The sequence below is a fragment of the Lissotriton helveticus genome, chromosome 5_1, assembly GCF_964261635.1.
Source record: "Lissotriton helveticus chromosome 5_1, aLisHel1.1, whole genome shotgun sequence".
Lineage (NCBI taxonomy): Eukaryota > Metazoa > Chordata > Amphibia > Caudata > Salamandridae > Lissotriton > Lissotriton helveticus.
The window spans coordinates 1,396,192,819-1,396,219,386 of record NC_136065.1 but is presented as its reverse complement, the minus strand read 5'-3'; the positions used below and the strand labels follow the sequence as shown (position 1 = coordinate 1,396,219,386).

General features: G+C 50.7%; 1 protein-coding gene across 12 annotated transcripts in view; it reads left to right on the top strand.

The window, feature by feature from the left end:
• The window catches only part of SYCP1 (synaptonemal complex protein 1), a 6,803,167-nt gene that overhangs the window by 2,490,392 nt on the left and 4,286,207 nt on the right, over positions 1–26,568 (top strand). For all 12 annotated transcript variants that reach the window (XM_078644363.1, XM_078644366.1, XM_078644361.1 and 9 more), the window contains one exon: positions 26,022–26,083. In XM_078644363.1, coding sequence (XP_078500489.1) covers positions 26,022–26,083 — 62 coding nt within the window. The remainder of the gene's footprint in view (positions 1–26,021; positions 26,084–26,568) is intronic.

The window sequence follows — 26,568 nt, the reverse complement described above, 5'->3', positions numbered from 1 at the left end:
TTGGTATTGCTGGGGTATCTATTCTAAGGTAAGGAATCTATAACTAACTGTTTCTTTCAGATGAACAAGTTACTTACCCTCGGTACGATTTATTTGCAAGAAACATAGGTTAGTTATTAATTCCTTACCACCCCACCCATCCTCCCCGTTGTGCGAACTGATTTCTAGGGTTAAAGTCATCCTTTCAGGACCCTTGTTTTGCGCACCAGTGGTAAGTATCTTGCATGGCTCTGCGTTTCTGTTGCCGAAATTCATGTACAGAACTGACGTCCGCGAGCGAGGGCGACCACGACGCCAACGACGGACGCGGAGTCGACCGATGCCACCTACCGACACACAGGGGTACTGCTGACGAAAACTTTCCTGATCCAGTCTGACACCTGGGGAATATTCTAACATAAGGAATTTAGAACTAACCTATGTTTCCCTACAGATACAGATATTGTTACCGAAAGTAAGTAACTTGTTCAATAATCAATTAAAAAAAAATTTTTTAATAAAAAAAACATTCATTGAATATACATGCTTTAACACTATAATATCCACAACACACACCTAAAATTAATTACACAATTACCATAATTCATTTCTAATTAATTAATTTAAATGAATTAACAACTAATTATTAATTCATCAATTAAAAATAAATTACTTTCCACCATTTACACCTATAAACACCACAACAGACACCTTAAACTAATTATACAACTACCATAATTAATTGCCAATTAATTAATTAATTTAAATTAATTAACAACACATGAAGAATTAATTCATAATAAATTACTTTACACATTTAACATCTCAATTAAACAAATATTAATTAATACTAAATATTCAATAATTATAATACTTAAATCACTTCCCACCCTATTTCCCTATAAACCCACAACCCACTAAGGAACTAAAAAGGCTAAATTCAAGTAAAAAAAAAATAACTACAAATAATCAATACATTTTATATAATGACATTACTTCCCACCCTATTCCCCTATAAACTGACAACCCACTACGGAACTAAAAACACAAAATTCAAATAAATAAAATTATAACTACTAAAATTTTAACACATATAATAAAAATACAAACAATTCTTATACAAAAAAACATACATGTAAAATGTATACTCAACATTAATAAAAAAAATATATTTTTAACAACTAAAATATTGCAAGCAATATTAAACACTGCGATATTTTAAAAATCGATATTACTTACCTAAAATCGATATTCTTGACCACGATATTTTGTCTGTCTATATTTTTGACCTACGATATTTTTACCTCGATATTCGTGCAAGTTGATATTTTTGTATCGATATTGTGTCTCTGTACCGAATTGAAGAAGAAATTGCCTTGTCATACATGCGGAAAATTGGGGCATTGGAAGCCCAAGTGTATACGTTTACAGGTCAACAGGGGTGATACAGGTGTAAATGGAATGAATCAGATGCAGATGAATAAACAGAATCAGCAAATAACAGCTGGTAGAGGACAGAATTTGCCTATACCTCAAGCTCCTATGCAAAATAAGAATGTGAATTGTCAAGTACAGAAATACAATGCAAATGTTGGTTTTCATACAAATGATCAAGTGAATTCAAATGTGCAGGTGTCTTCACAATATTTTATGCAGTGGGAAGAAAATGATTCAGATACATCTCAATGACGTTGCCTGAGGGGGGAGGAGGAGGAGTGTGTACTTGGTGCATCCTTAGAGTTAGATCAGTCTGGTCCTTATGTGGATGGCGAGGTTGATGGAAATTCAATAACATTCCTCGTAGATACTGGTGCTACCCATTCCACTGTTTGAACTGTGGAAATTCCCAATATACCCCTCTCGCTGAGAAAGTATGCAAGTTGTAGGAGTTTCAAACAAATTGATTAAGACCCCAGTAACTAATCCAATGAAAGTGCAAATTGGATTGTGTCGTGATATTTCCGACCCACACAATCCTCCAGCGTGGGTAAAAGTCTCTATGGGGTATTCAATGTCGTCACTCTTTATCCAAATTTGTGTAGCCAACATCTTATTCTATTGTTACCTCGTCTGCAGCTCCCCACACGCCAGCGTCCTCGAGTACATAAAGACTTTTAGCCACGCTGGAGGATAGTGTGGGTCGGAAATATCACCACATGCTAATAAGTACTGAAGAAGCCTATTGAGCCTTGAAAAAGTCGTATGTACAAATATACAGAGGCAGCGAAACACATGTTGGCATTTGGGCTTTCGACCAGTCACTGTAACTTACATTAAAGAAGGATCAAGAAAAGAATTAAGACTGAAGAATTGGGGGGGAGGAGCTTTGTGCGCATCCGAGATGGCCGCGTGAGCACAGGGCTCCCGAGACCTTCGCCGCCTCCAGCATCTATCCTGAATTATATCCTGAATACGACGACGGGTTATTGATGACGCTGCCCAGCTGATATAATAGCTGCTTTTCGGAAATTGATTCGGACTTCGGGTTCCTAAGCTACGACCTCCTACAATTTTGCGGCCCACCCCATGGAGACACCCGGGCCTTGAGTTGCTGCTGTGCCCAGGTAGTAATTCAACAACACCGGCTACTGGGGTCCGGGCTATACCCGGAGTTGGATTTTGGTTTCGTTTTTGCTCACTGGCGCTGTCCCTCGCCCGATCCAACTCTGGGCGCATTTGATCCCGTGACTCTCACAGAGACCAGGGAACAACGGGAGTGTGGCTGCGGACCTATATTGGCTTGATTTAGTCTCTGGTGATTCTGTGGGTGAATTCTGAGGAGCCATTTGGACCAGATCTCAGGCGCCCCTCGGGGGCACGCAGCCCACCATCACAGGCAAACCCGAGGGTGAGTAGCGGAAAGTCAAAACCACCTTCCGGGGGGGTGCAACTCAAACAAACGTTATGGATCGTTACACTCATCCCAGAGGGTCCCCCGGTGATACAACCAGAGTCCGGGAGGAGGCCGCTGCTGACCCTACTGTGTTGGCGGATTTAACACTGCAAGACATCATGGGCGCCATTGCTGGCATCAAGACATCCATCGGCCAGCAGTACGAGGTCCTGGCTCTGAAACTTGACACAGTGGCCATTGATGTTAATTTAATTAGGACAGACTTGGCAAAAACCAATGAGAAGGTCAAATCTCTGGACCTGAAGACCTCCAGCCTCACGACAGACATGTCCGACGTGCAGACAGAAATTCGCAATCTGAGAACTGCCAACGATTTATTTGCTCGTCGACTGGAGGATTTTGAGGGCCGTGCAAGACGAAATAACGTGCGCATTATTGGGGTCCCTGAAAACTCTGGAACACTGACCACTGATCTCCTTGTCGAAGACCTCATCCTCAATCACCTCAACCCCAAGGGACTGAGTAAATTCTTCGCTGTGGAACGAGCACACAGAGTGCCGGGAAAAAAGGCGAAGCCGGGGTTCCCCCCGCGACCGATCATCGCCAGGATTTTTCATTTTAGGGACCGAGACGCCATTTTGCAGGCATCGCGGATGGACGGCCCTACGCAGTTTGAAAATACCGCATTGAACTTCTACCCGGACTTTTCGCAGTCCGTCCAGAAGCAAAGGATGGGATTTCAGGGGGTGAAGAGGCGACTTAGAGACATGGACTTGAAGTATGCGATGCTTTTCCCGGCCCGTTTGCGTATGGAGTATGAAGAACGGACACTCTTTTTTGATCGCCCCGAGGGGGTGAGTGACTGGCTGGATACGTTGCCTACCCGGAGCAACCGTACGGAACATTCAGGTGGAGCTGAAGGGGGCCTGCTGGAACAAGAATGAGCGATGGAACCCGAGTTCCGGACAATGAGTACAATGGACAACTGTGGCTTGCTGACTTTTGTGTTCGTATGCTTTGAGGTACATACCCGGAGGTGGCGGGGGAGAAAGGGACTCTTTCCTCCTCTGGGTATCTTTGTGTAGATTTGTTTTTGATAGGGCGACAGGCACACTGCAAGTTGGGGTGGCTTTTGAGTCTATGCAGGGGTGCAGGGTGGGGGGAGTTGTACTGGGGTGTTGTTGGGGGGAGGGGGGAAGTGTGTTGGGAGTGTTCTATTTCTTTTTTCCCTATTTTTCAAGGCAACTGACTGTTTCAACTTTGGACTTGGGTGCTGTGTTCGTCATGAGGTGGGGGACCATTGTAGGTCCGGATGGGGGGTAGGGGGCTGAGGATATTAAGCTGGAATGTAAATGGGTTGGGAGACCGGATAAAGCGGGGAGTAGTCTTGCAAATGTTGCGACGCCTCTCCCCCGATGTAGTATTGCTACAAGAGACTCATTTGGTTGGAAACGCTTGCTACGCTCTGAACAGGCGGGGATATAGTCTCGCTGCATATTCTGGGTTCACCACTGGTTCTAGAGGGGTGGGTATCTTGGTCAGGAACTCTCTTCCCCTTGAAATTGATGACATAACTCTGGATGCTAGGGGGCTTTATGTTGCACTCACTGGTAGGTGGGAGGGCAAGACTATTTCATTGCTCTCGGTGTACGTCCCCCCTGGTTTACAGACCACTACTTTTGCGGATTTGAGACGAGTAATTTTGGGGCTCCCGAAGGGTATCCTGATACTGGGTGGTGATTTCAATTCTGTCGTCTCCGGGAGGGAGGATCGTTACCCCCCCAGGGACCTCACAAGAGCACAGTCTTGGTTGGGTGGGTTTTTGGAAGCACTGGGACTCGTGGACTGTTGGAGATTGATGCACCCAGGACAATCACAGTACACCTTTCACTCTGGTGCGCACGGTAGTCTTTCTAGATTGGACTATGTTCTGATACCAGCTGCTCAGTCCTCTTCAATTGGAGAGGTTAGACATCTGGCTAGAGGTATATCGGACCACTCCCCATTGTGGTTTCAGATTAATATGAATGTGGGTACCTCCATAACCCCAAAACCCGTACTGAATTGATTAAGTCTTTAGATCTGTACTTTGCTGAGAATGTGAGGTCTGTGTCCTCTCCTGTCTCACCGTGGGAAGCATTTAAGACGGTCATTCGGGGGCAGGTGCTGTCGGTAATTGGGTACGCTAAGAAAAGCAGAAATGAGGCAGTGGTCCGCCTTGAGTCTGAAATTGCTGAATTGGAAAGTGCTCTAGAGCGGACTGTTACCCGGGATGCGCTCCATGTTCTCAGTCTCAAGCAGCTTGAATATAAGACTTTAGTTACCGATGCAGCTAGGATGATGAGTAGGGAGCAACAGGGACGACTGTATGATGTGGGCGATAAGGCTGGGAAACTGATTGCTTGGCTGGATAGAAAGGAGAGGGCGAGTCGTGTTATTCCAGTGATTGAGAGGCCTGATGGCACGGGGCTGACTGACCCTGTTGACATCGTTGAATGCTTTGTCGAATGTTTTCGAGACGTATATTCCGCGATCTCTAACAGCCCCGAAGAGGACTCTCATTTGTTACTACGGGACATTGCATTGCCTCGTTTATCGGAGTCGGACAGGTACTTATTGGACGCTGCGCCCACGGTTGACGAAGTGCTCTCGCTATACGCTCTCTTCGCTCCGGGAAAGCTATGGGCCCTAATGGTCTTCCAATCGAACTTTATAAGTTGCGCCCTGACACACTAGCGCCATATCTCCGTGATATGTTTTTAGCATCGCGAGAAACTGTCTCCCTTCCCCGTGATCAGCATCTTGCGACCATTGTGGTGATCCATAAGGAGGGGAAGCCACGGGACCGCTGTGCGTCTTACAGGCCTATCTCGCTCCTTAACGCTGAACCTAAGATCCTAGCTAAGCTGCTTGCAAACTGCCTGATAACGGTAGTCAGTGACCTGATCCATCCGGATCAGTCTGGTTTCATTCCGAATCGCAACACAGCATTGAATTTGCCGCGCTTGCATGGTGTTCTCGCGAGGGCGACGACGCTGCGTGAGCCGGCCATCTTGGCTTCCTTGGATGCCACGATAGCCTTTGATGCAATAGAATGGCCGTATCCCTGGGCTGCTCTCGCAAAATTTGGTTTTGGCTCTGGATTCATTAGTGGGGTAAAACTTCTGTATGAGACATCATTGGCACAGGTTGTGGTAAACGGCCGGGTCTCTGGGCCCTTTGTTCTTGGGAGGGATACGCGGCAGGGTTGCCCTCTGTCTCCACTTCTCTTTGACCTCGCCTTGGAACCTCTCGCTGCTTGGATACGGTGGGAGTCCTCGATGAGGGGCATATACTGGACCCCGGACTTTGAGGACCGCATATTGCTTTATGCGGACGATATTTTGCTGTACTTCACGTCGCCTCAAAAATCGTTGAATGTATTATTTGATGTGCTTAAGTCGTTCGGAAGAAACTCCGGCCTCGTCATCAATTGGACTAAATCTTACATCTACGTGCTCTCCTGTGGCATCCCCCTCCTGCCACCTGGATGTCCTATCCAGGTGACACAGATGGGTTTCAAATATCTGGGTGTCTTTATAACACTAGACCCCGCGGTCCGCTACGAACGCAATCTGCTTCCTCCGCATCAACGTCTCCGCTCAGACGTGGTGAGTTGGCGTAAATTGCCGTTATCTTCTTTAGGGCGAGCAGCTCTTTTTAAAATGATGTCCTTGCCGCGGTTTTTATATGCACTCCAGAATACGTTTGACGTAATCCCGGCAGGATACTTCTGAGAGGTGGAGACCTTACAGAGGCAATTTATATGGGACGGGCGTTCTTTTATCGCTCTTCCAAAGTTAACGCTTCCCTGGTATGACGGCGGTATAGCACTTCCGGATATCAGGCGATATTATTGGGCTTCCCAGCTTGCGGCAATTAACCATGGGATGTATAGCCCGGCGTTGAATCCAGCGTTTGTAATGGATAGATGGCTGCTTCCGGGGGCAATTAAATAAAGCGCTCTATTCTAGATCTCCTCGCTCACAGCTTTTGGGACCCACTAAGATAGCAGTACGAGTGTGGCATTGTGCGATTGCGGCTATGGGCTGGAGAGATCGACTGACTCGCTCGACTCCGCTTTATGCATCTGAGAGGCTGGGTTGCCTGTGGAGTACGAAAGGCTTTGAGAAATGGGATATGATTGGTATCAGTAAAGTGGGTGATCTCTGGGTTAAGGGGCGGATAAAGACTTTTGCAGAACTGCAGACAGAATATAACCTAAGTGATAGGGAATTCTTCCGCTACGCCCAGGTCCACCACGCGCTGAGCTCGGTCTTTCCCGTGGGTAGCAACATCCCGGAATCTTCCCCCCTTGAAGACCGTATACTAGATGGTCATGTGCCGGATAGCACCAATAGGACCCGTACCCTCCAGATCTGCCCCCGCCCACCACATGATACCAACATGGAGACCCCACAATCATATTCGTAATAATCAGGAGATTTCGTGGGGTAAAAAAGGCCTTGTTTAATTCTTAACATTTTTGAATAAACATGACAAGCATACACTATGCATATTGATAATCATAAATACATTTTCCAAACACTCATGTACTTTTCCTGTTCCCCCAGCCCTAAGGGAGGAGCTCCATCTGGCTCGCGTCTTGCGCCGGGGTATCCTACGCCAGGTGCCGTGCACCTGCCCCCTCGAGTGGTAGGCCCGCACCCTTGTTCCTTGTCCGTCCTTACCAGGGCCCACCCCTCTACCACCCGGCTGCCCTGGGACGCCCAGGAGGCTCGAAATCTGACGCCCTAGCCTCCCCAGCCGGTGGTGACTTCCTCCCCGCGGAGAGCTTACCATATCCCCCCTCAGAGCTGGCCTATGGAGTCCACCCGGCGGCCTCCCATCAAACACTGTTTATTGCTCGCAGGTCTCTTTTCCGCAACAACGCCCCTCAAGCCACTATTCTCAGGGACGGGTGGGTGGGAGTTTAAAATGAGGAATGGTCCTGGAGCACGAGGGTCCACAGCGGGGCACACACAGTCCGGTAGTGGCGACGGGAACAGAGACCTCGGTCCAGGGAGATTGACCTTACATAGGCCCGAGGTCTCCGCCCCCCACCACTCCGGATGTGCGTCACCCGCAACCCGGAAGTAACCACTAGGGGAGGGGGAGAGGGGCGGCCGTCTGCCTATTGGCCGCCCGGCCGCTCACCTGCAACAACCAGGGGCGGGGTCCGGAGGGGACGCGCCCTAAGGGCGCGCCTCGTGATCTTCGTCGCTTGGGCATAGGACCCGTACCCTCCAGATCTGCCCCCGCCCACCACATGATACCAACATGCAGACCCCACAATCATATTCGTAATAATCAGGAGATTTCGTGGGGTAAAAAAGGCCATGTTTAATTCTTAACATTTTTGAATAAACATGACAAGCATACACTATGCATATTGATAATCATAAATACATTTTCCAAACACTCATGTACTTTTCCTGTTCCCCCAGCGCTAAGGGAGGAGCTCCATCTGGCTCGCGTCTCGCGCCGGGGTATCCTACGCCAGGTGCCGTGCACCTGCCCCCTCGAGTGGTAGGCCCGCACCCTTGTTCCTTGTCCGTCCTTACCAGGGCCCACCCCTCTACCACCCGGCTGCCCTGGGACGCCCAGGAGGCTCGAAATCTGATGCCCTAGCCTCCCCAGCCGGTGGTGACTTCCTCCCCGCGGAGAGCTTACCATATCCCCCCTCAGAGCTGGCCTATGGAGTCCGCCCGGCGGCCTCCCATCAAACACTGTTTATTGCTCGCAGGTCTCTTTTCCTCCACAAGGGTGGCCAAGGCCCTCAGGTCTGACACCCTCCCCACCTGCGTTCGCAATAAATGACCAAAGTTCTTTTATGAAAGTGTCCGTACCTAAGTCCGACAGGTGTACCCCATCATGGTGGTACATTGCTTCCCCAGAGATCAACCGGTGTTGAATGTAGCGCAAGCGGCCCTTCGCTGAGCACAACCTTGCCAATTCACCATTCAATCTTCTTACTGAAACGTTCAAAGATCTAACCCGGACTCCCGGGCCCCAAGTTCTTCGTGAGAGCATGCCCGACCAGACAATCGTTGCTGCCGGGAACGTGTGCCCCAGCCAGGCAAATTCTGCCAGTAAGGCCTCCTTGACGGCCAAGCGTCCTCTGTCTACCATGTAATTTCCTCCCACATGTATCACAATCCAGTTTGGAGACTTGTGCCGCCTTTGTGCCCTGAGTTCCTCGACCATCTGCCTTAAGTGTCGTATCCGCATCCCGCCGATGCCCTGCCACACGAATTCCACCTCGCCCAAGTCTGCTGGCTTCACCACCTGTCGTTGCTGCAAGCGCACCGCTGCCCGGCGTACGAAGGAGTGCCCCAGAACCCAGACCACCGACTCGGGCATACTAATCAGAAGGAGAAAGAGGACACCGTTAGACATAAACCACAATGAGACGGCAACGTCTGGTCATAACAAATCCGGCCTCACATATCTTTTGTAGCAGCCCGATGCCCAGCGGCCAACACCCCTGACTGCATCGGGAGAGAGGCCCGCCCCCGCCGCCAAAGTAGCCGCGCCAATTCTGAAGGAATGAGAGGAAAACCCGGCAGAACCCAGACCCAGGACCCCTAGGGCTAGCCTGAACACCGCTTTGAATTGATACTGTGACAAACAGAGGCCATTCTCGTGAATGAACAGGGCCGGGCCCCCCCAGCCGGGCGAAGAGCCAGGTAGGCATGCATTCGGGCTACCGGGCAGGCTGCCACCCCGGGGGCGGGCCGAAGGTGGATGTGGGCACCCTTCCCCCCCTGATCCGTTTTGGAACGCCTTAACAGTACCACCAACCCACCCGGAGAAAGAACCAGGTCCCGGAACTGCAAGCCCCCCCTTGGTCTGATCTGGAAGACCCAACTAATTCACCCAGGTGGAAGGCCCCATAGAAGGCTAAGCAGAAAGCTGCTCCCAGCAATACCCCTTCAAACGGTGAATCACAAACCGATGATAAGACCCCCAGAATGTCAGACAAGGTCGGGAGATCCAGAGGCCTACGACAGTCCCGCCTAGGTCCCTCCAGTCTGGCCCACCCTGTCAGCGCCTTTCTGATGAGGAAGGAAGCCCCCGGGTCACGCTCACCCGCTACTTTGGCAAAGAAGGCGATCGCCGACAGGTTTGCCCTTGCGTAGGCCACAGCTCTGCCCGGATCCCGTAACCCTTGGAGGAAACTATGTATCGCTTCTGTGGAAAATAGGTTTGGAAAGCCTGTCTGCTTGCAGAAACACCTGTATGCATTGAAATGCTTTTGATATGTCTGCCTTGTGCGGTCACTCAGGGAGGCACCTACCAGCCCCGCTAAAGCGGGGCTCCAATTATCCACAGTGACATAGGGAATACAGTCATTCGCTCCTCTGCTTGCGGGTGGAACCTCCGGAAATCCTGCAACTTGGAACGAGACAAAGCATCAGCTGCATGGTTATCAATGCCTGGTATATGAGCCGCCCTGAAGGTTAGATTTAGTTTTAAACATGCCAGAACTAACAACTTTAGCAGGCGCAGCACATGCGGGCACGTAGCTCCCTGCCTATTGATGACCTGAACAACCGCCATGTTGTCCGACCAGAAGGTCACGGCCCTATCCCTGAAGTGCTCAGCCCAGATAGTCACCGCCACCCAAATGGGGAAGAGTTCCAGGAAGGCTATGTTTCTTGTCAAGCCCCTCTCGTGCCAGGCAGGGGGCCAAACTGCCCCACACCAAGCGGCACCCAAAATGGCGCCAAAGCCAATGCTGCCCGCAGAGTCAGTAAAAAGGCCAAGCTCCGCACTGGTCACCGGGGGGGCGGGCCACACCACCCGCCCATTGAAGTCTGTAAGAAAACTACGCCAAATTTTTAAGTCCTCCTTCACACTCGCCCTCAACCGCACCCTGTGGTGCTTTTGGGTGAGACCCACCATAGCGCGGGCAATAGACCTGGAGAAAGGGCGCCCCATCGGGATGATGCGTAGTGCGAAATTCAACTGCCCCACCAGGACTTGGCGCTGGTGTAGGGACACCTTTGGGCCTGCTAAGGCCGCCTCAATCGCACTAGAGAAAGCCACCACCTTGTCCATAGGTAACCTGCATTCCCCGGCCACTGTATCAATTTCAATCCCCAGGAAGGACATACATGTCTCAGGGCCCATCGTCTTGCCGGGTGCCAAGGGGACCCCAAATTCCTGAAACATGTTTACCAGTTCGCTAAGCGCTTGCGCGCACTTGCCGGACTCTGCCGGGCCCATCACCATGAAATCATCCAAGTAGTGAATCACATCCGTGCACCCTGACCTGTATGAAAAGACCCACTGTAGCATGGAACTGAAGGTCTCAAAGTATTTACAAGATACAGCGCATCCCATAGGCATACATTTGTCATAGTAAAACTGCTGATGCACCTGAAAACCTAACAAATGGTAATCGTCCGGGTGCACTGGCAACAGGCGAAAGGCCGATTCTATGTCTGTTTTTGCCAACAAGGCCCCTCGCCCCAGCTCCCTGCCTTTCAGCACAGCGGAATCAAAAGAAGAGTAAGTTACAGTGCACAGTGCCGGGTCAATGGAGTCATTCACGGACGAGCCCCTGGGGGCGGAGAGGTTGTGGATCATCCGGTATTGCCCTGGCTCCTTTTTTGGGACCACCCCTAGCGGAGAGCACACATAGTTATCCAAGGGGGGGGGGGGGCGGGGAAAGGTCCAGCTACCCGCCCCAGGGCGCGCTCTTTTTCAACCTTCGTAACTACCACCGATGAGAGAATCCTAGCTGACAACAGATTGTTGCACTGGCTAACGGGAGGGACATGTAACGCGGGAATCCGGAACGCTACTGAAAAACCTTCATACAAAACCGTGGCCGCCCCCCTATCGGGGAACCGGTCTAACCAATAAATCAGACGTCCAATATCTATCGGGGTAGGCAGGTTATGCCTGCGGGGGTTTAACGTCTATTGGGGCTGCCCCCCCTCCCCGCTCCTTTGCTTTCTTATTGCACCTGGACTCAGGGTGGGAGGAGTGACCGCAGTAGGAGCATGCGTGTTTAAACTTGCACTGCCCGGGCGGCCACGTGCACGTTTTACTATTGAAGAGCCAGCAAGCCCCCCTCTTCTCCCCTGGGCCCCCCTGGGATGTCCGAAAGGGCTGCCTGGCAGGCTGTTCCCTGCTGCTAGCACTCTCCAGCCAAGCATTCACCTCCACCTGATCCCATCCAATGCCTGGGTTTTGTTCCTTGGCCCATCGGAAATCCCTGTCGTAGTTCAACCATACTAAGCCCCCTTGCGTCGCATGCGCCTTCACAATCTTATTCATGTAAAACACCAGTGGGATAGCTAAATCCGGCCTTTACTCTAAAAGCACCGATACAAAAACATGGAAACCAAAAAGCCAGTTGGTCAGTGTCTCCTCCACCCGAGGCCTCCTCTCCTTAAATGACCCCTCCTTGCCTTCTCTCTCCCTGAGATCCATATCTCTCCTATTGGGCCTAATCAGGGAAAATATGTCAATGTAGGCGCCTTTCCATATTTTTTCCCGCATTTCTGGGGTCACATGAGTGGCCAACATTCCTGATTGCGACAGCACATTCCCCTGCATCCCTCCCAGGGGTCCCACACCTTCGGTGGCCCCCCCAATACCAACACCTGGCTTACCTCCTAAAGGTCCCGCTGCCAGCTCGGCTGCCTGAGGATGGGAACCGCCTGCTCCACCTGGTGCCGCCTTGCGCAGCTCTATCACCTGCGCAAGCTGTCTCTGAATGGTCTGCAGCGCCCCCTGCTCTACCGCCTGCTGCGGGGCCCATGGCGCTGTCGCCCCTGCGCTCTCTTGCACCCCCCCCCTATTTGAGGACGATAGTTGTCCTACCAGGGTGGATACTGATGCCAGCAAATTTTCTAAGGGGTCCTGCCCTCCTGTCCCTGCGGCACCCGGCTGAGGCGGGGGTGGGACCGGAGCACTCACACCTGGGGCTAGAGTGTGTAATGTCTCCCTGATCTCGGACAACAGTGCCCCCACTGGATCGGGATGAACTACGGCCTGCGGCACCCCTGTTACTGGGGCGGGGTTACTACTACCTCGGGTACCAGAGGAGGGGGGGGGGGGTGGACGGGACCTACTGATCCCACGTCCAACTCCTCTAATATAGGCGTATGACTCCGCTTCTTGCCCTTCCTCGCTCTCTTATCCTTAGGTAATGTTTTGTCCTTCTTCCTCAGTGGAGGGAATGCCGCTCTAGGCGCTACCCCTTCCCTTCGTGGCCTCTCTGCTACAGGCTCCGGCTGCTCATCCTCGCTCCCTGTCTCACTGTCTGGGGCGTCCTTGCTCAGATTGCGCAATAACAACTTCATTATTTGGGCTAACTCCGGATCGGAGTCTTTCCTCTTCTGCCCTCCCTTCTTGGGCGCCATCTCGCCTCTGCCTACGGGCTATTCTGCGCTCGAAGTCTGCTTCCTTGGCTGCTCTTCGCCCCTATGCTACGCGCTAACCAGTGACCTACGCGCCTGCAGCCTCAAGCCCCCGCTCCCTGCACCCGGCCCCAGAGCAACCGCCCACACCGCCCGACAGGAGCCCGCACCCCGCGTGAAGCCCCGTGTGCAGCCGCTACCCCGCGAGGAGCAACAAGTCAACAAATGCGCGAACACACCCCTCCCTTCCCGCGAACAGCGGCTGCCCACGGGGCCCCCCGAGGCACACGACTCCTTACCTGGCCACGTGTACGGTCCCCTTTCCGATGCTCAGCGCCCGACTCCGACACCCGCTGACCGCTGCACCCCTCGAAAGGCAGACGGGAAATGAGGTTTTTAATCCAAACCCCCGACGCCTGCCGCTCACAGGCTCCTCTCTGCCGGCGCCCGCTCTCCCTCGACAATCCAACGGGAGATGCGGGATGAGTTTAAAATGAGGAATGGTCCTGGAGCACGAGGGTCCACAGCGGGGCACACACAGTCCGGTAGTGGCGACGGGAACAGAGACCTCGGTCCAGGGAGATTGACCTTACATAGGCCCGAGGTCTCCGCCCCCCACCACTCCGGATGTGCGTCACCCGCAACCCGGAAGTAACCACTAGGGGAGGGGGAGAGGGGCGGCCGTCTGCCTATTGGCCGCCCGGCCGCTCACCTGCGACAACCAGGGGCGGGGTCCGGAGGGGACGCGCCCTAAGGGCGCGCCTCGTGATCTTCGTCGCTTGGGCATTCTCTGATCTACAAGAAAATGATCAATGATCGCTCGAGCTTGCTCGAGCACCTCAGGGCGATCTGGATCGCAGATGGTATAGAATTGGACGACGAGGACTGGCAATCAGCGATATCCTGACCCAAGGAGGTCGCGATCCCGGCCCGTCTCCGCTTGGTCCAGCTTAAGATCTTGCATCGGATCTATGTTACTGGCCCCCGCTTAATTCGTATGGGTTATTCGACAGATGGCTTATGTAAGCGCGGTTGTGGTCAACTTGGTACCTTTCTCCATATAATTTGGGAATGTCCTGAGGTGGTGCTTTTCTGGAACCGCGTACATGAAGTGATGAATGAGGTGACGGGTGTTGTGATGTTGCCGGAGGCTCGGCGTTGTCTGTTGAATGTATGGGAGCCGAATGACTATAATGTGTTGCAGATACGATGGGCGACCCTTGGTAATATGATTGCAAAGAGAGACATTGCACAACTTTGGGGTTCCCAGAGGCCCCCCACGCTTGCGGTCTGGAAGTAGAACATGGACTGGTGCATGTTTAGGGAGAAGACTGTGTATGTGGTGCGAGGCAGACCCAGAAAATGGGGGAAAATCTGGAGCCAGTGGAACTCGTACCGAGGAGACATATGTGCACCCCCCCCTCACCGAGATATCAGATCCCCCCTAGTCCCCCTGACCCAACATTCCTGGCGTATTGTAATGTTTTTACTTTTGACTCTGTGTTCCCTGCTTCCGCCCCCCCCCCATCTGTGTAAAACAACTCCTGCCTTGTAATATTGTACATCTCCCGCCTTCCCCGAACACACGCCCGGTCACTGTATTATTGTTTTATTGCCTTGTCTGTTTTTCTATGTTTTCATTATAATAAAAAGAGTTACAACAAAAAAAAAGACTGAACAATTGCATTATTGATTTTGCGACAAGATTTTATGTTTGAACAGACGTACTGTACTACTGTTGTGTTATATAATCTTAGTTTGCTAGGGAATCTTTTGATTGTTTTTTTTTTTTGTTTTGTTTTTTTTTTAAACCCTTTATTTGCAAGAAAAGGAATACAGTTACAGGCCTATAACCACCAGGGCCGGCCAGCTATACTCAGTAACAGTAGCATATTAAGACACAGCTCATCAGCCGACAACCCGAAGGCCCGGCAGCGAATACGCACGATGGTATCTAGAGCTCGTGGCAATAAGAGGATAAATAAAAGGTTTCACATTTTATACAAGATAAACAATAAAAATTAAAACATACAAAAAGTCGAGGCGGTACCTTGCAATGTAATGACTGTCTCATACGGCAGGGGGAGATGGCGAAAAGTAATCAGTGCAATAAAGAAGGAGAGACCCTGGTAGAAGGGGGGGGGGGGCAGAGAGCAAGCAACACATCACACACAACTGGAAACTGGGAAATTGAAATGCACAGTCAAGGAGATTGAGGAAATCTTTTGATTGTTTGTGTTGCAGCTTAGGCCGTAGAAATTAGGAGAGGTGTGTGGTTCTCTCTCCCTTTTAGCACCATAGAAATACTAGCATTAAAGAACTAATTAGGGGGGGCGTGCCTTGGACGGCAAGCATGGCGGACGTAGCCTAGTTGAGCTCCGTCCCCGCCAGCCGACTATCTGCAGATATATCCTTCTTTCCCCCATCTCACTGCGGCCCCGAGGGCTGTACCTGCTGCGGGGGCTGCGGAGCTCACCTCGACTCGCTTTGGGCCGCCTCGGAGCCGCTGGGAACGAGCAGAGGCAGACGGACACGGAGCGGCCTGGGCGGCCACGGAGAGCCGGGGTGCTCGAGTTTCGCGGCCTGGAGTGACACCCTGAGGAGGCGACCGGAGCTCGGTTGCCGGGCGGCAGCCCGGTGGCGGCTGGGCACTGCGCCTGGCTTTTGGCGCCTGGGAAAGGCTTCGGCCCGCTATCGGAGGGCACTGGTCTCACTCGGCGGCCCCGCAGGAGACGGCCGAGCACCGCGGCCCGCTTGGTTAACGGACATCACGCAGGTGGAGCAGAACAGCCAGGCAAGTGCCCCTCTCCCTCTGTGTGGGCCCCGGGTGGTGAGGTGCATGATCCTGGAGCGATGGTGACCCGGGGGCCCAGCGGCAGCGCAGAGGTCTTGAGTGACAGAGGCAGACGGACGCGGAGCGGCCTAGGAGGTCTCACAGAGCCGGGGTGCTCGGGTTTTGCGACCCGGAGTGACACCCTGCGGAGGCGGCCGCAGCTCGGTTGACGGGTGGCAGACTGGAGACAGCTGGGGACCGCGCCTGGCATTGGGCGTCTGGGAGAGGCATCGGCTCCCTATTGGAGGGCACTGGTCCCACTCGGTGGCCCTGCAGGAGGCGGCCGAGCAACGCGGCCCTATTGGACGGCGGACATCACGCAAGTGGAACAGAACGGCCAGGCGAGTGCCCCTCCCTCTCTATGGGCCCCGGGTGGTGCGGTGCATGATCCTGGAGTGGTGGTGACCCGGGGTGCCCAGCGGCAGCGCAGAGGCCTGGAGTGGCAGCAGTGGACAGGGGCCTCGATTTTCGCGACGTCCAACAGTGCGTCAGTACAAGGGACCGGGGCCTGGCAGTAGTGGACATTGACCGCTTGCTATCATGGGACCGGACGAGCTCGGCAGCCAATACTGAGAGCCCCTGGGAGGTGAGGGGCCGAACATTCATTCCTCGAGGTACCGGACGGGGCCGGCCCCCTGGGCGGCGGCGGGACGATAAGCACCACGCCAGATGCAGACAGGGGGTGGCTGAGCTCTGCCCGTGAGACAAGGAGATCCTGGTGGCACAGGACGTTGCTGGGCCTTGACCCTGAGGTGTGTGATCGGGGCCTCTGGACATTGAGTTGGAGCGCCTGGCCTGACTATTCGACGGTCATTTCGGACCGTGGCGGCGGTGGGGGGGTCCCCCCGACTAGTGATCGCGAGTGGTGACCCGACGAGGGCCTGCCAGACTGCCCCAGATCTAAGTGCAATCAATAGTCATGACCCGAGGGGCAGGTGGAGGCGGAGGGGGCCCTAAGCAGGGGCCCATGGACAAGTTCACGGGGCCAGGAGGTGGTGCGGGGGCCTCCGGTGGATCCCAGGCGACCGGGCCAGACAATGCGGCCCTGATGGCGGCCATCACCCAGTCCCGAGACGCGTTGGACGCAAAAATTGGAGCAGTGGGATCAGAAGTTACGCTCCTTCGCCAGCACCTGCGGAACGCGGTCTCCCGCATTACGGAAGCCGAAACTCAGATCTCTGGGGTGGAGGACGATGTGGTGACCCTCAAACGCAAAGTGGCTGCCCTGGAATCCACACAAAAGGGCCTGGCGCTCCGGGTGGAGGACGCAGAAGGACGCGCCAGGCGCAACAACCTCCGCTTTGTAGGACTGCCGGAGGGCTGCGAGAAGGGAGACATGGAGGGCTTCCTGACACAGTGGCTAGGGGGCTGGGTTTCACCGGAGGCCCTCTCCAGTTGTTTTGTGATAGAAAGGGCGCACCGGGCCCTGGTGCAAAAACCGCCCGAGGGAGCGAGACCGCGTCCAGTGATGTCGAAGCTACTCAACTATCATGACAGAGATGTGATCCTTAAACAGGCCAGAGCGAAAGAACCGCTGCGATATGAAAATCACACGATCATGATCTTTCCTGACTATACCCGCTTAGTACAACAGCAACGCCAGTCCTTCACGGCGGCCAATGCACAGTTGCGAGAGCTGAAAATACAATATGCGCTTCTGTATCCAGCCCGCCTAAGAGTTATCTTCCAATCTCGCACCCACTTCTTTGATTCCCCGGAGGAAGTGTTTCGATGGACAGATGAAATCAGACCCGTGAAGGCGCACACTCCCCCGGGACGGGACTCTGACTCTTCCCATGATGGCACACAGACGCGATCCTCCCGACTCAAGGGCAATTGGAGGTCCCGATCCCGACAGCGGTCGGCGTCAAGCACAGCGTCAGAGACTGCGACTGGTGCGGCTGAGAGACAGAAGAAGGGCACGTGAGGGCACTCAGAGACATATTGCAGACAATTTGTCTTAACTTCCTCCTTTCTGGGGAGTGTGCGTGGGGGCAGAGCGAATTGCCTGTGGCCTATGTGAGGCTGAAGATGCAGATGAGGGGTGATGGTGGATGGGGGGAGTACATGGGTGGGCGGGGGGGGTTCCTTTCAGGCGAGGGTGGGAGGGGGTGAGTGTTGGGTAAGTTAATTGCAGTTATGGGGATCCATTGGTGGGGTGGGTTGTCAGTCTCATGTTGGAGGCGGAAGCCATGCTGCACCGCGACAGATACTTCAGCGTTACTTGAGGTATGGGGTGGGGGTGGGGGGGGGGTAATTATTGGGAGTTGGTTGATGTTGGATTGGGGGAGACTGCATGGCTCGGATGCGATCGAGTAGGTGGTTGGAAGCACACGCGGATGTTATACGTCATATATGTTGGCTGAGAAGGGATTATGATGTCAAGCCTGGATAGAGGGACCGCTGGGCCTGGGGCCACACTTCGGGCCATTAGTTGAAATGTGAGAGGGTTGCTGGACAAAATCAAGCGGGGAGCGATCCTGAAACAGGCTAAGAGAGTGGGGGCGGATGTTGTCATGCTGCAGGAAACGCATCTTCTGGGGACTAAAACATTATGCCTCCAGCGCTTTGGTTATAGACAGGTTTTCCATGCAGGTTTTGCTAGGGGGTCCAGAGGCGTGGCCATTTTAGTACACAGCAGAGTCCCATACGTGCACTCCACGCACTGGCAGGCCCCACAGGGTAGATACATCTTTATTCAGGGTACGCTTGGAGACGAGGATTTAGTGTTTGGTTGTGTATACGCCCCACCCCCCCTGCAGTGGTCCCTAGTTGAAAAGATCTTGGCAGTGTGGGCGACTTTTCCAAATGTGTTGGCTGTCATAGGGCGCGACTGGAATGATGTGATTTATTTGACGCGCGACAGATACAGGCCTGGGGGGGGACAGTAGTATCCGGGCATACCAAGCTGCATGACCTGATCAGAAACCTGGGATGGGTGGACACATGGCGATACATGCATGGCACACAGCGTGAATACACTTTCCTTTCGGCAGTGCATCACTCATTCTCCAGGCTGGACTACATCTTTGTCCCCCTGGCAGCTCAGGGTAGGGTGGAGGCCGCGGATATATTGCCACGGGGGCTGTCGGACCATTCTCCGGTGGCGGTCACTCTGAGGTTGGACAGGAGGCAACAACAGTTTCGTTGGCGTCTGTCAGTGTGGCACCTACAGCTTGGAGATTACCAGGCTCACATGAGGAGAGCCATAGCGCAGTATTTGGCTGAAAATACTGGGACGGTGGCGTCTAAGGCGATGCTCTGGGAAGCCATGAAGCCCACCTTGAGAGGCATAGATATAGCGTGGTGTGTGGCGGCCAAGAGACGGCGCAGGGAGACTCTTGATCAGGCGGAGGTGGCCATACGGGATCTAGAGCAGCGTAGCAGCTCGGGTGGGGAAGACCGGGTACTGGAGCAGCTACTGCTAGCGCAACAGTCCTACGCCTCATTGCTGCTCGATGAAGCGCGGCAGATGTGGCTGGCGACCCGGAGCAGGGTGTACCAATGGGGGGACAAATCTGGGACGATGTTGCACAGGCTGTGCCAGGGCCAGTTTCAAACCCAGACTCCCCCGAGAATACAAGATGAGACCGGCGCCCTGATAACCGATCCCAGGTTGCTCTCGGAAGGCTTTGCAGCCTACTATGCTGACCTGTACTCCCTGCATGAATGCATTAGTGAGGATTTGATAGACAAATTTATAGCGGATTTACCGCCACGAGCACTATCAGATGAAGCCCGTGATATCCTAGATAAACCTTTGACTGAGGAAGAGCTGGGAATTGCCCTGGGGGAACTCAATACTAGGAAGGCTCCTGGCCCCAACGGCTTCCCTAGTGAATTCTTCAAGAAATTTCATCTTCAGTTAGGGACCCAGTACAGAGCGGTAGTGGAGGAGGCACGGGAACTGGGTTGCATGCCCCAGGACTGGAGACATGCTGAGGTGGTCGTCTTTCATAAACCCGGCCGCCCCCCCGAGCAATACGCATCGTACCGCCCAATTTCCTTACTGAACGTGGAGGCCAAGGTGTTAGCTAAGGCTCTGGCCAATAGATTGTTGCCATACATTTCCGATCTCGTACACCCGGACCAGGCCGGCTTTATGCCCAAGCGGGCAACGCGGCACAACATCAGGCGGGCTAACGTCGCGGTCGCCGCGATTCGGTCCTCCGGGGCGCAAGCGGCGCTCTTTTTGGCCGACATGGACAAGGCGATCGACTCCCTCAGCTGGACTTAGGGCCGGTTTTTCTGTCCTATGTGAAATTACTCTATACTAACCTTACGGCCTCGGTCCGGGTTGCATGGGTGGTGTCCTCGACCTTTTCCATTCAGAGGGGCACCAGACAGGGCTGCCCCCTTTCGCACTACCTATTTGCCCTGGCTATGGAACCCCTTCGCGCCTGGGTCCGCATCGACGCGCAGATGAGGGGCTTTGAGTGGACAGGTGACTTGTCGGACCGCATCGCACTTTATGCGGATGACGTATTGTTTTTCCTCACGGCCCTCAATAAGTCCGGGCCCCGCCTCATGCGCATTCTACAGATCTTTGGGGAGTCCTCGGGCCTGTATGTGAATCCGCGTAAATCCACTCTCTGGGTGTTGGGGAGGGGTCCGCCGGTCGGAGACTGGGCAGCAGAGCTTCAACAGGCCGCAGGAGGAATTCAATATCTAGGGGTGTTTCTTACTGAGATCCCAGCGGTTGCGTGGTATGTAGTGCCGGTTTGGGAACGAACTCAGGCGGACATCAAGGTGTGGTCCCGTATGCCGTTGACCATTCATGGCAGATCGGCTATATTTAAGATGGTAGCCCTGCCCAGGCTGCTATATCAATTGCAGAACCATCAGTACCCGATTCCGCCGTTGTGGTTTAGGCGCATTCACTCGGTCCTGGGGCAGTTCCTCTGGGAGGGTGGAGCTATCAGGGTGGCGCTGCGCACATGTTTTAGATCCACATATGGGGGGGTTTGGCGACCTCGGACGTGCTTTCCTATTACCAGGCAACCCATCTTCTCGTCCTGAATGACTGGTGGTATGGGGACAGGGGAGACCCCGCCTACGCGCTGGAGAGATTATTAATGGAGGCACACATCCTACACAAGCTTCTCCACGCGCCAAAGGTGCGCAGGGCCTTGCCGGCAGTGACACAGGTGGTCTTTGACGTCTGGCGGCGAGCGTTGCGGCGGATGGGTTGGTGGCGAACCTTGACTGAGGAGACCCCCCTCTGGCACAATGGCCGCCTCCCGGGCCTTGCTTCCCTGGCGGGATTCGAGGGATGGGATGCAATAGGCATCTCCCGACTGGGTGATGTTATGTCCGGGACAACGCTTAAATCGTTTCAGGAGCTGAGAGTAGAGTTTGACATGCCCAACACGCAATTTTTTCGCTACTTGCAATTTCGCTACGCTCTGACTGCGGATCTTGCGGGTCTGACTTCACTCCCTGAATTTAGCCCGCTGGAGGCCCGAGTCTTCATGGGGGAGTTGGATACCAAAAAAATGTCTCGCATATATCAATCCCTGATCATACATTGCTCCTCTGACTTGTGTTCCCTCAAGGAGAAATGGGAGGGGGACGTGGGCCTACTGGAGGAAGAAGATTGGAATGAGGCGCTGGCGAGTTCCCAGGGCGCGGCCATCTCGATTTGCCTTCGGCTGATTCAATTTAAATACTTTCACAGGGTGTACTACACGCGACAGAGGCTATGGAGGGCAGGACTCATTGCATCCCCAGTGTGTACTCGGTGTGGGAATGAGGAAGGTACATTCCTTCATACGGTGTGGAGTTGTGAGAGCTTGGAGAGGTTCTGGCGTGGTGTCTGGAATGGTCTGGATGAGGTGCTCGGATGGGTGCTTCCGCGCATACCGCGCTTGGGTTTATTAAATGTGCTGGAGGGAGTGGGGGGCAACTTGTACAAGAGGCACCTATTATTACTGGGCTTAATGATATCCAAGCGCGACATAGCTAGAGCTTGGAAGGACCCCCGGCCCCCATCACTTCTCGCATGGAAGAGGGGCCTAGACTTCTGTATGGGGATGGAGAGGCCCATATTTCTAGCTCGCGGATGCCCTAGCAAACACTACAAGATATGGAAGAGGGGGGCCGACTACAGGGGCCTTTGGCTGGAGCCCCCGATAGAGCAGGATTTGGATCCAGACATATGAGTGAGTGTGATGACTGATTGGATGTGTGCAAATGGCTTGATCGACCGAATGCCGTGCGGGGGGAGGGGTTTGGGAGGGTTAGGTGGGGGGTTGTTGGGGATGGGCTTAGGGGGAACGGGTGGGGAGACTTGTTTCATGTAATTGCTCCTATTGTTTTGCTCACAAAAGTAACGACGGATTGTTTTATTGTATGACGTAATTGACTCCTGGCAGATACCTCTGGGGTACAGAGATCTGTGGCTATGTATATGATCTGCCAATAAAATCTGTTTTGAAAAAAAAAAATAACTAATTAGTGAATATTTCCAGGGGCGCCTTCCCTTCGGTCAATACAACTATCCTTTTGTGTATATCATAGGGAGGGTAATTACAAGAATGGTGAGGCATATGCTACAAGCTAGTGAATATGAACATACCTTGCTAATTACAGGATGTTGGGAACTAAGAGGTGGCACTGATCCAGTTTATCCTGAAGTTTATAATGTGTGCAGTAAAAATGCTTATTATAGTTTGGCACAACATTGGTATGGGTCTTGTTATATGGGAATAGTATTTCTAAAAATATGTCATGTGAGTGAAAAACATGGAACCAATGAAAAGAAAGTAATACGGAGTAAAAGAGGAATTAGTGCTGCAGAGATAGTGGGAGATATTTTTGGTGCATTAATACCTTCAGTGGGAGTAGTCTTGAACTCACATAAGATTAGTAAATTGTCTACAGTGGTTGATCATTTATCAACTGGTACTGCTGGAGGGTTTTTGATGAGTGACACAAATGGTTGCGATGAGATCTATGGTTTTGCAGAATAGACTTGCTCTTGAGTTATTATTGGCAAAAGAGGGCGGAGTCTATAGTATGGTGAACATTCAACAATGTTGCACTTCTATCCCTGACAAAAGCAGAGAATTGGACGGATATATTAGAAACATTATACATTTGCATAATTATTTAGCTGAATTGAAAACTTGTGGCATGTGGGAGAAACTTGGTAAGAGTTTTTCCTTAGTAGGTAATTGGTTTTAAACCCTAAGTTTAAATCCTAAGCTTGTTAGGAAAAATACTTACACCTATAATTGCTATTGCTGCTGGCATACTAATCGTAATACTGATATATAAATTCTGTAAGTTTAAACAAATATACACAAAGCAAAGAGCAAAGAAAGGAAAAGAGACAAAGTAGAAAGAAAAGATAAAAAGGGTGCTTATTATGAAGTACTGAGAGATATAGAGAAATGAGAACTAGTGCATTTTTAAACAAATCAGATCGTAATCAGATTATTGTAGATTATGTGATGGCTTGAGTCGCCATCAGATGGGGGATTGACGAAGCATGATGTTTGCGAAATAATCTTGCTTGATCAAATCTGCTCATAACTGTCTTATTAACAACACAATGACTGATGGTGCGAAAAATGATTAACATGTGAGATTTAAAAAAATACAACATGAAAATGTGCAAGAAAAGCACAACACGTTTAGTAAAATAGAAGCTGCAATGTTTAACATGCAGAAAGCTCGGAAATAAAAAAAAATTACAAGCTAGAAAGAGACTTGAAAAAGTATGCATTTTAAAAACTTACACGTAGAAATGCAAATTAGTAATAATAGAAATGCATACAGAACTTTTTGGGTGAAATGTTTATCCTTTCTTCATAACAAGAAAAAAAGATCATTATTAATGGCTTGATTATTGAATATTTAGATTATACTTATGGGATTAACTAGAATATTGAATCTTTTATTATTGTTTCTTTACAAGTTTCTTTCTTTTCTTAAAAAAATAAGGCATGTGTTTTATTCCCTAGCAAAACAACGATTTACAGGAGTAATTTTTCTTTCCCTAATGTAGGCCACAGAAGAAGGTACTTTGTCCTTCATTATTTCTAAAATACTGATTTACTTGTTTAACTGTTTAGCACATCACTAGGATTTCCTTCCTACGATTAGAGTATTTCTTTCCATGAATAATTGTGTCAACTATGTTGCAAGCTGACGTGGAAGCGAACGTGAGGACACGAAGAATCACAATTGCTTATTCCTTGTTCAGAAGAGCGATGATGATATTCATTCTAACAAAGGACTTTAGCAGAGAAATCTGGATGAACTGACTGAGACGAGGATCACTTCATAAATTTGACCAATAAGGTTGTGTGGAACTGTGGAATTGCAACTTTAGGAGTGTTGGACTTTTAACATTTGGGGTATAATTATTACAATGAGAAAGAACTTGGCAGTAGCTGTTTCTATGAGAAGAGCACCTTTTGCTGTTGTACTCTCTATGTTACTCTGGCTGGCGATTATCCTTGCAATTCCTGAGTGAGACTATCCTGATTATCTTGCATTTCATTGGCTGGTGATGTTGCTCAAACTATACCTTTTCGGCCAAAAGGTTAGCTATTTTATACTCTTGCACGCTGTGCATTAGTATTCTTTGATCTAGGTTCATATGAAATTCTAACTTGCATACTGATATTTGCAAAGATTTATTGTTTTCTCTTTCATCTCTCTCCTCTCAGACTTGATATTGAATTTTGATGTATTTGTCATGACCTGTGTTTCCTTATTGTGAAGTTACCTGTAATGACAGAAGAATGAAGAATTGATATTTCCTACGTACGTGTGTATTGACTATTCATATTTTGAAGTATTAAGATAACTGAAACTTGATAAGTAGTCAGAGTTTTTTATTATTAATGAAAACTAGACACTATGTATAGTGTGACTTCTTTTGCTAGACAGGCTTTTCCATCATTATAGGTCCTCATTAGGGAAATAGCATCCATCTCCTATTATCGAGTCGCTATTAGCTCTACCAAAGATCTAGGGGAGTACCTTAGGTGTTTAAGTGATTATTGCGTTTCCGTGGGCCCAACTCTTTGATGTAATAAAAAGTTTCATGCATGGTATTGAGAAGGAGTATAAAAACTTTCACCGCTTCTGCTGGATCAGGGTTATGTTACGATTCAGCGCGGCTGAGATATTCAGAATTATGTAGTTGCGGTAGCCGATTCGCCGGTATTTTCAATCTGTCTAGGCACGTGTGTAGATCCAGTACCCGCAAATAATATGAATACTCCTGAGTTGTAAGATGCATTTCTCACCACAAGTCTGCTAACTCCCTATGTGAAGCCCATTGTTATAAACCTTGTGCTGTATTGTGGGACTGGAGGGGAGAAGTGGATGTGAGTGGTGTAGGCTGGTCTCCAAAATCACGTTGAAGTCACCTCCCTATATCTGTCGGTTTGCCAGGTCTCTGATTAAGTGTGTGGAGAGGGAGTCAAGAAACAGTTGTTGGTGTGTGTTAGGGACGTGTATACGATCTATCGAGACATCTGTTCCATCTAGTGTTCCCTCTAGAATCGTGTACCTGCTGTTCGGGTCTATATTGTACTCCGGATGCCACCCATATCAGAGTGCTGCATGCAAAGACTTAAAATGTCCCATAGAGCTGTCCACTCCAACATTTACCTAGTTTCACTAGCTCACAGTCTGTCATGTTGGTCTCCTGTAGACATGCTTTATGCGTCTGCCTCCTACAAAAAAAGGAATAGCCTCTATGGCGTTTCACTGGGGTTACTAATCCCCGGACATTCCACTTCATAAAATTATTACACCTTTGTTGTAGGAAGAAGCTTCTCTATCTTACTTTGTCAATATTTGCTTAGCATTTTAGTATATGATACAAACTGTAAACAATTAGATTTTTGTAAATGTTTAGTGGCTTAATCTGACGCTGACCATAATGTTGCTAAGCTTTTATGTTTGTTTCTTTTAGGAGAGCTAACAAAATTGAAACATGAACATGAAATACACTTCAGAGAACTGACAAATAACTTGGTAAATAGACATTGCATCTTTTTTATAAAAAAATTCTACTTTTACCATTTGGCCTTGTTTTGTGTTTATCCTCGTCTTTATTTCAACAAGTGCTTGAGGACCAGATGAAACCCAATTTAAAAGGAAAAGATTTTTATTTTTATGGTGCTATGACATTTTTCCTTAAGCACAGATGCTCCTTTCTTTGTTTCCTCAGTTGAGCAGCAAGGCCTTCTGAAGCCTCATCATAGCAGTTGGAAATCACAAAGGTTTTAAGTTTCTAGTGACTGTACAATTCTTCAATAAATGCAGGACAGGCATTCTCAAGCTTTGAGAGACCTTACAAAACATTTTTAAGCATCTCTGCGTTTCTGCCGCTTATAGGACATTTGATTGGGAAGTAATGAAGGTAGTAATGAAATAAATGTGTATTGGGCATGTATGTGGGGTTAACCATTGCCTATTTATGGACATACATTGATGCATCCACAATGCTTAGATTAACT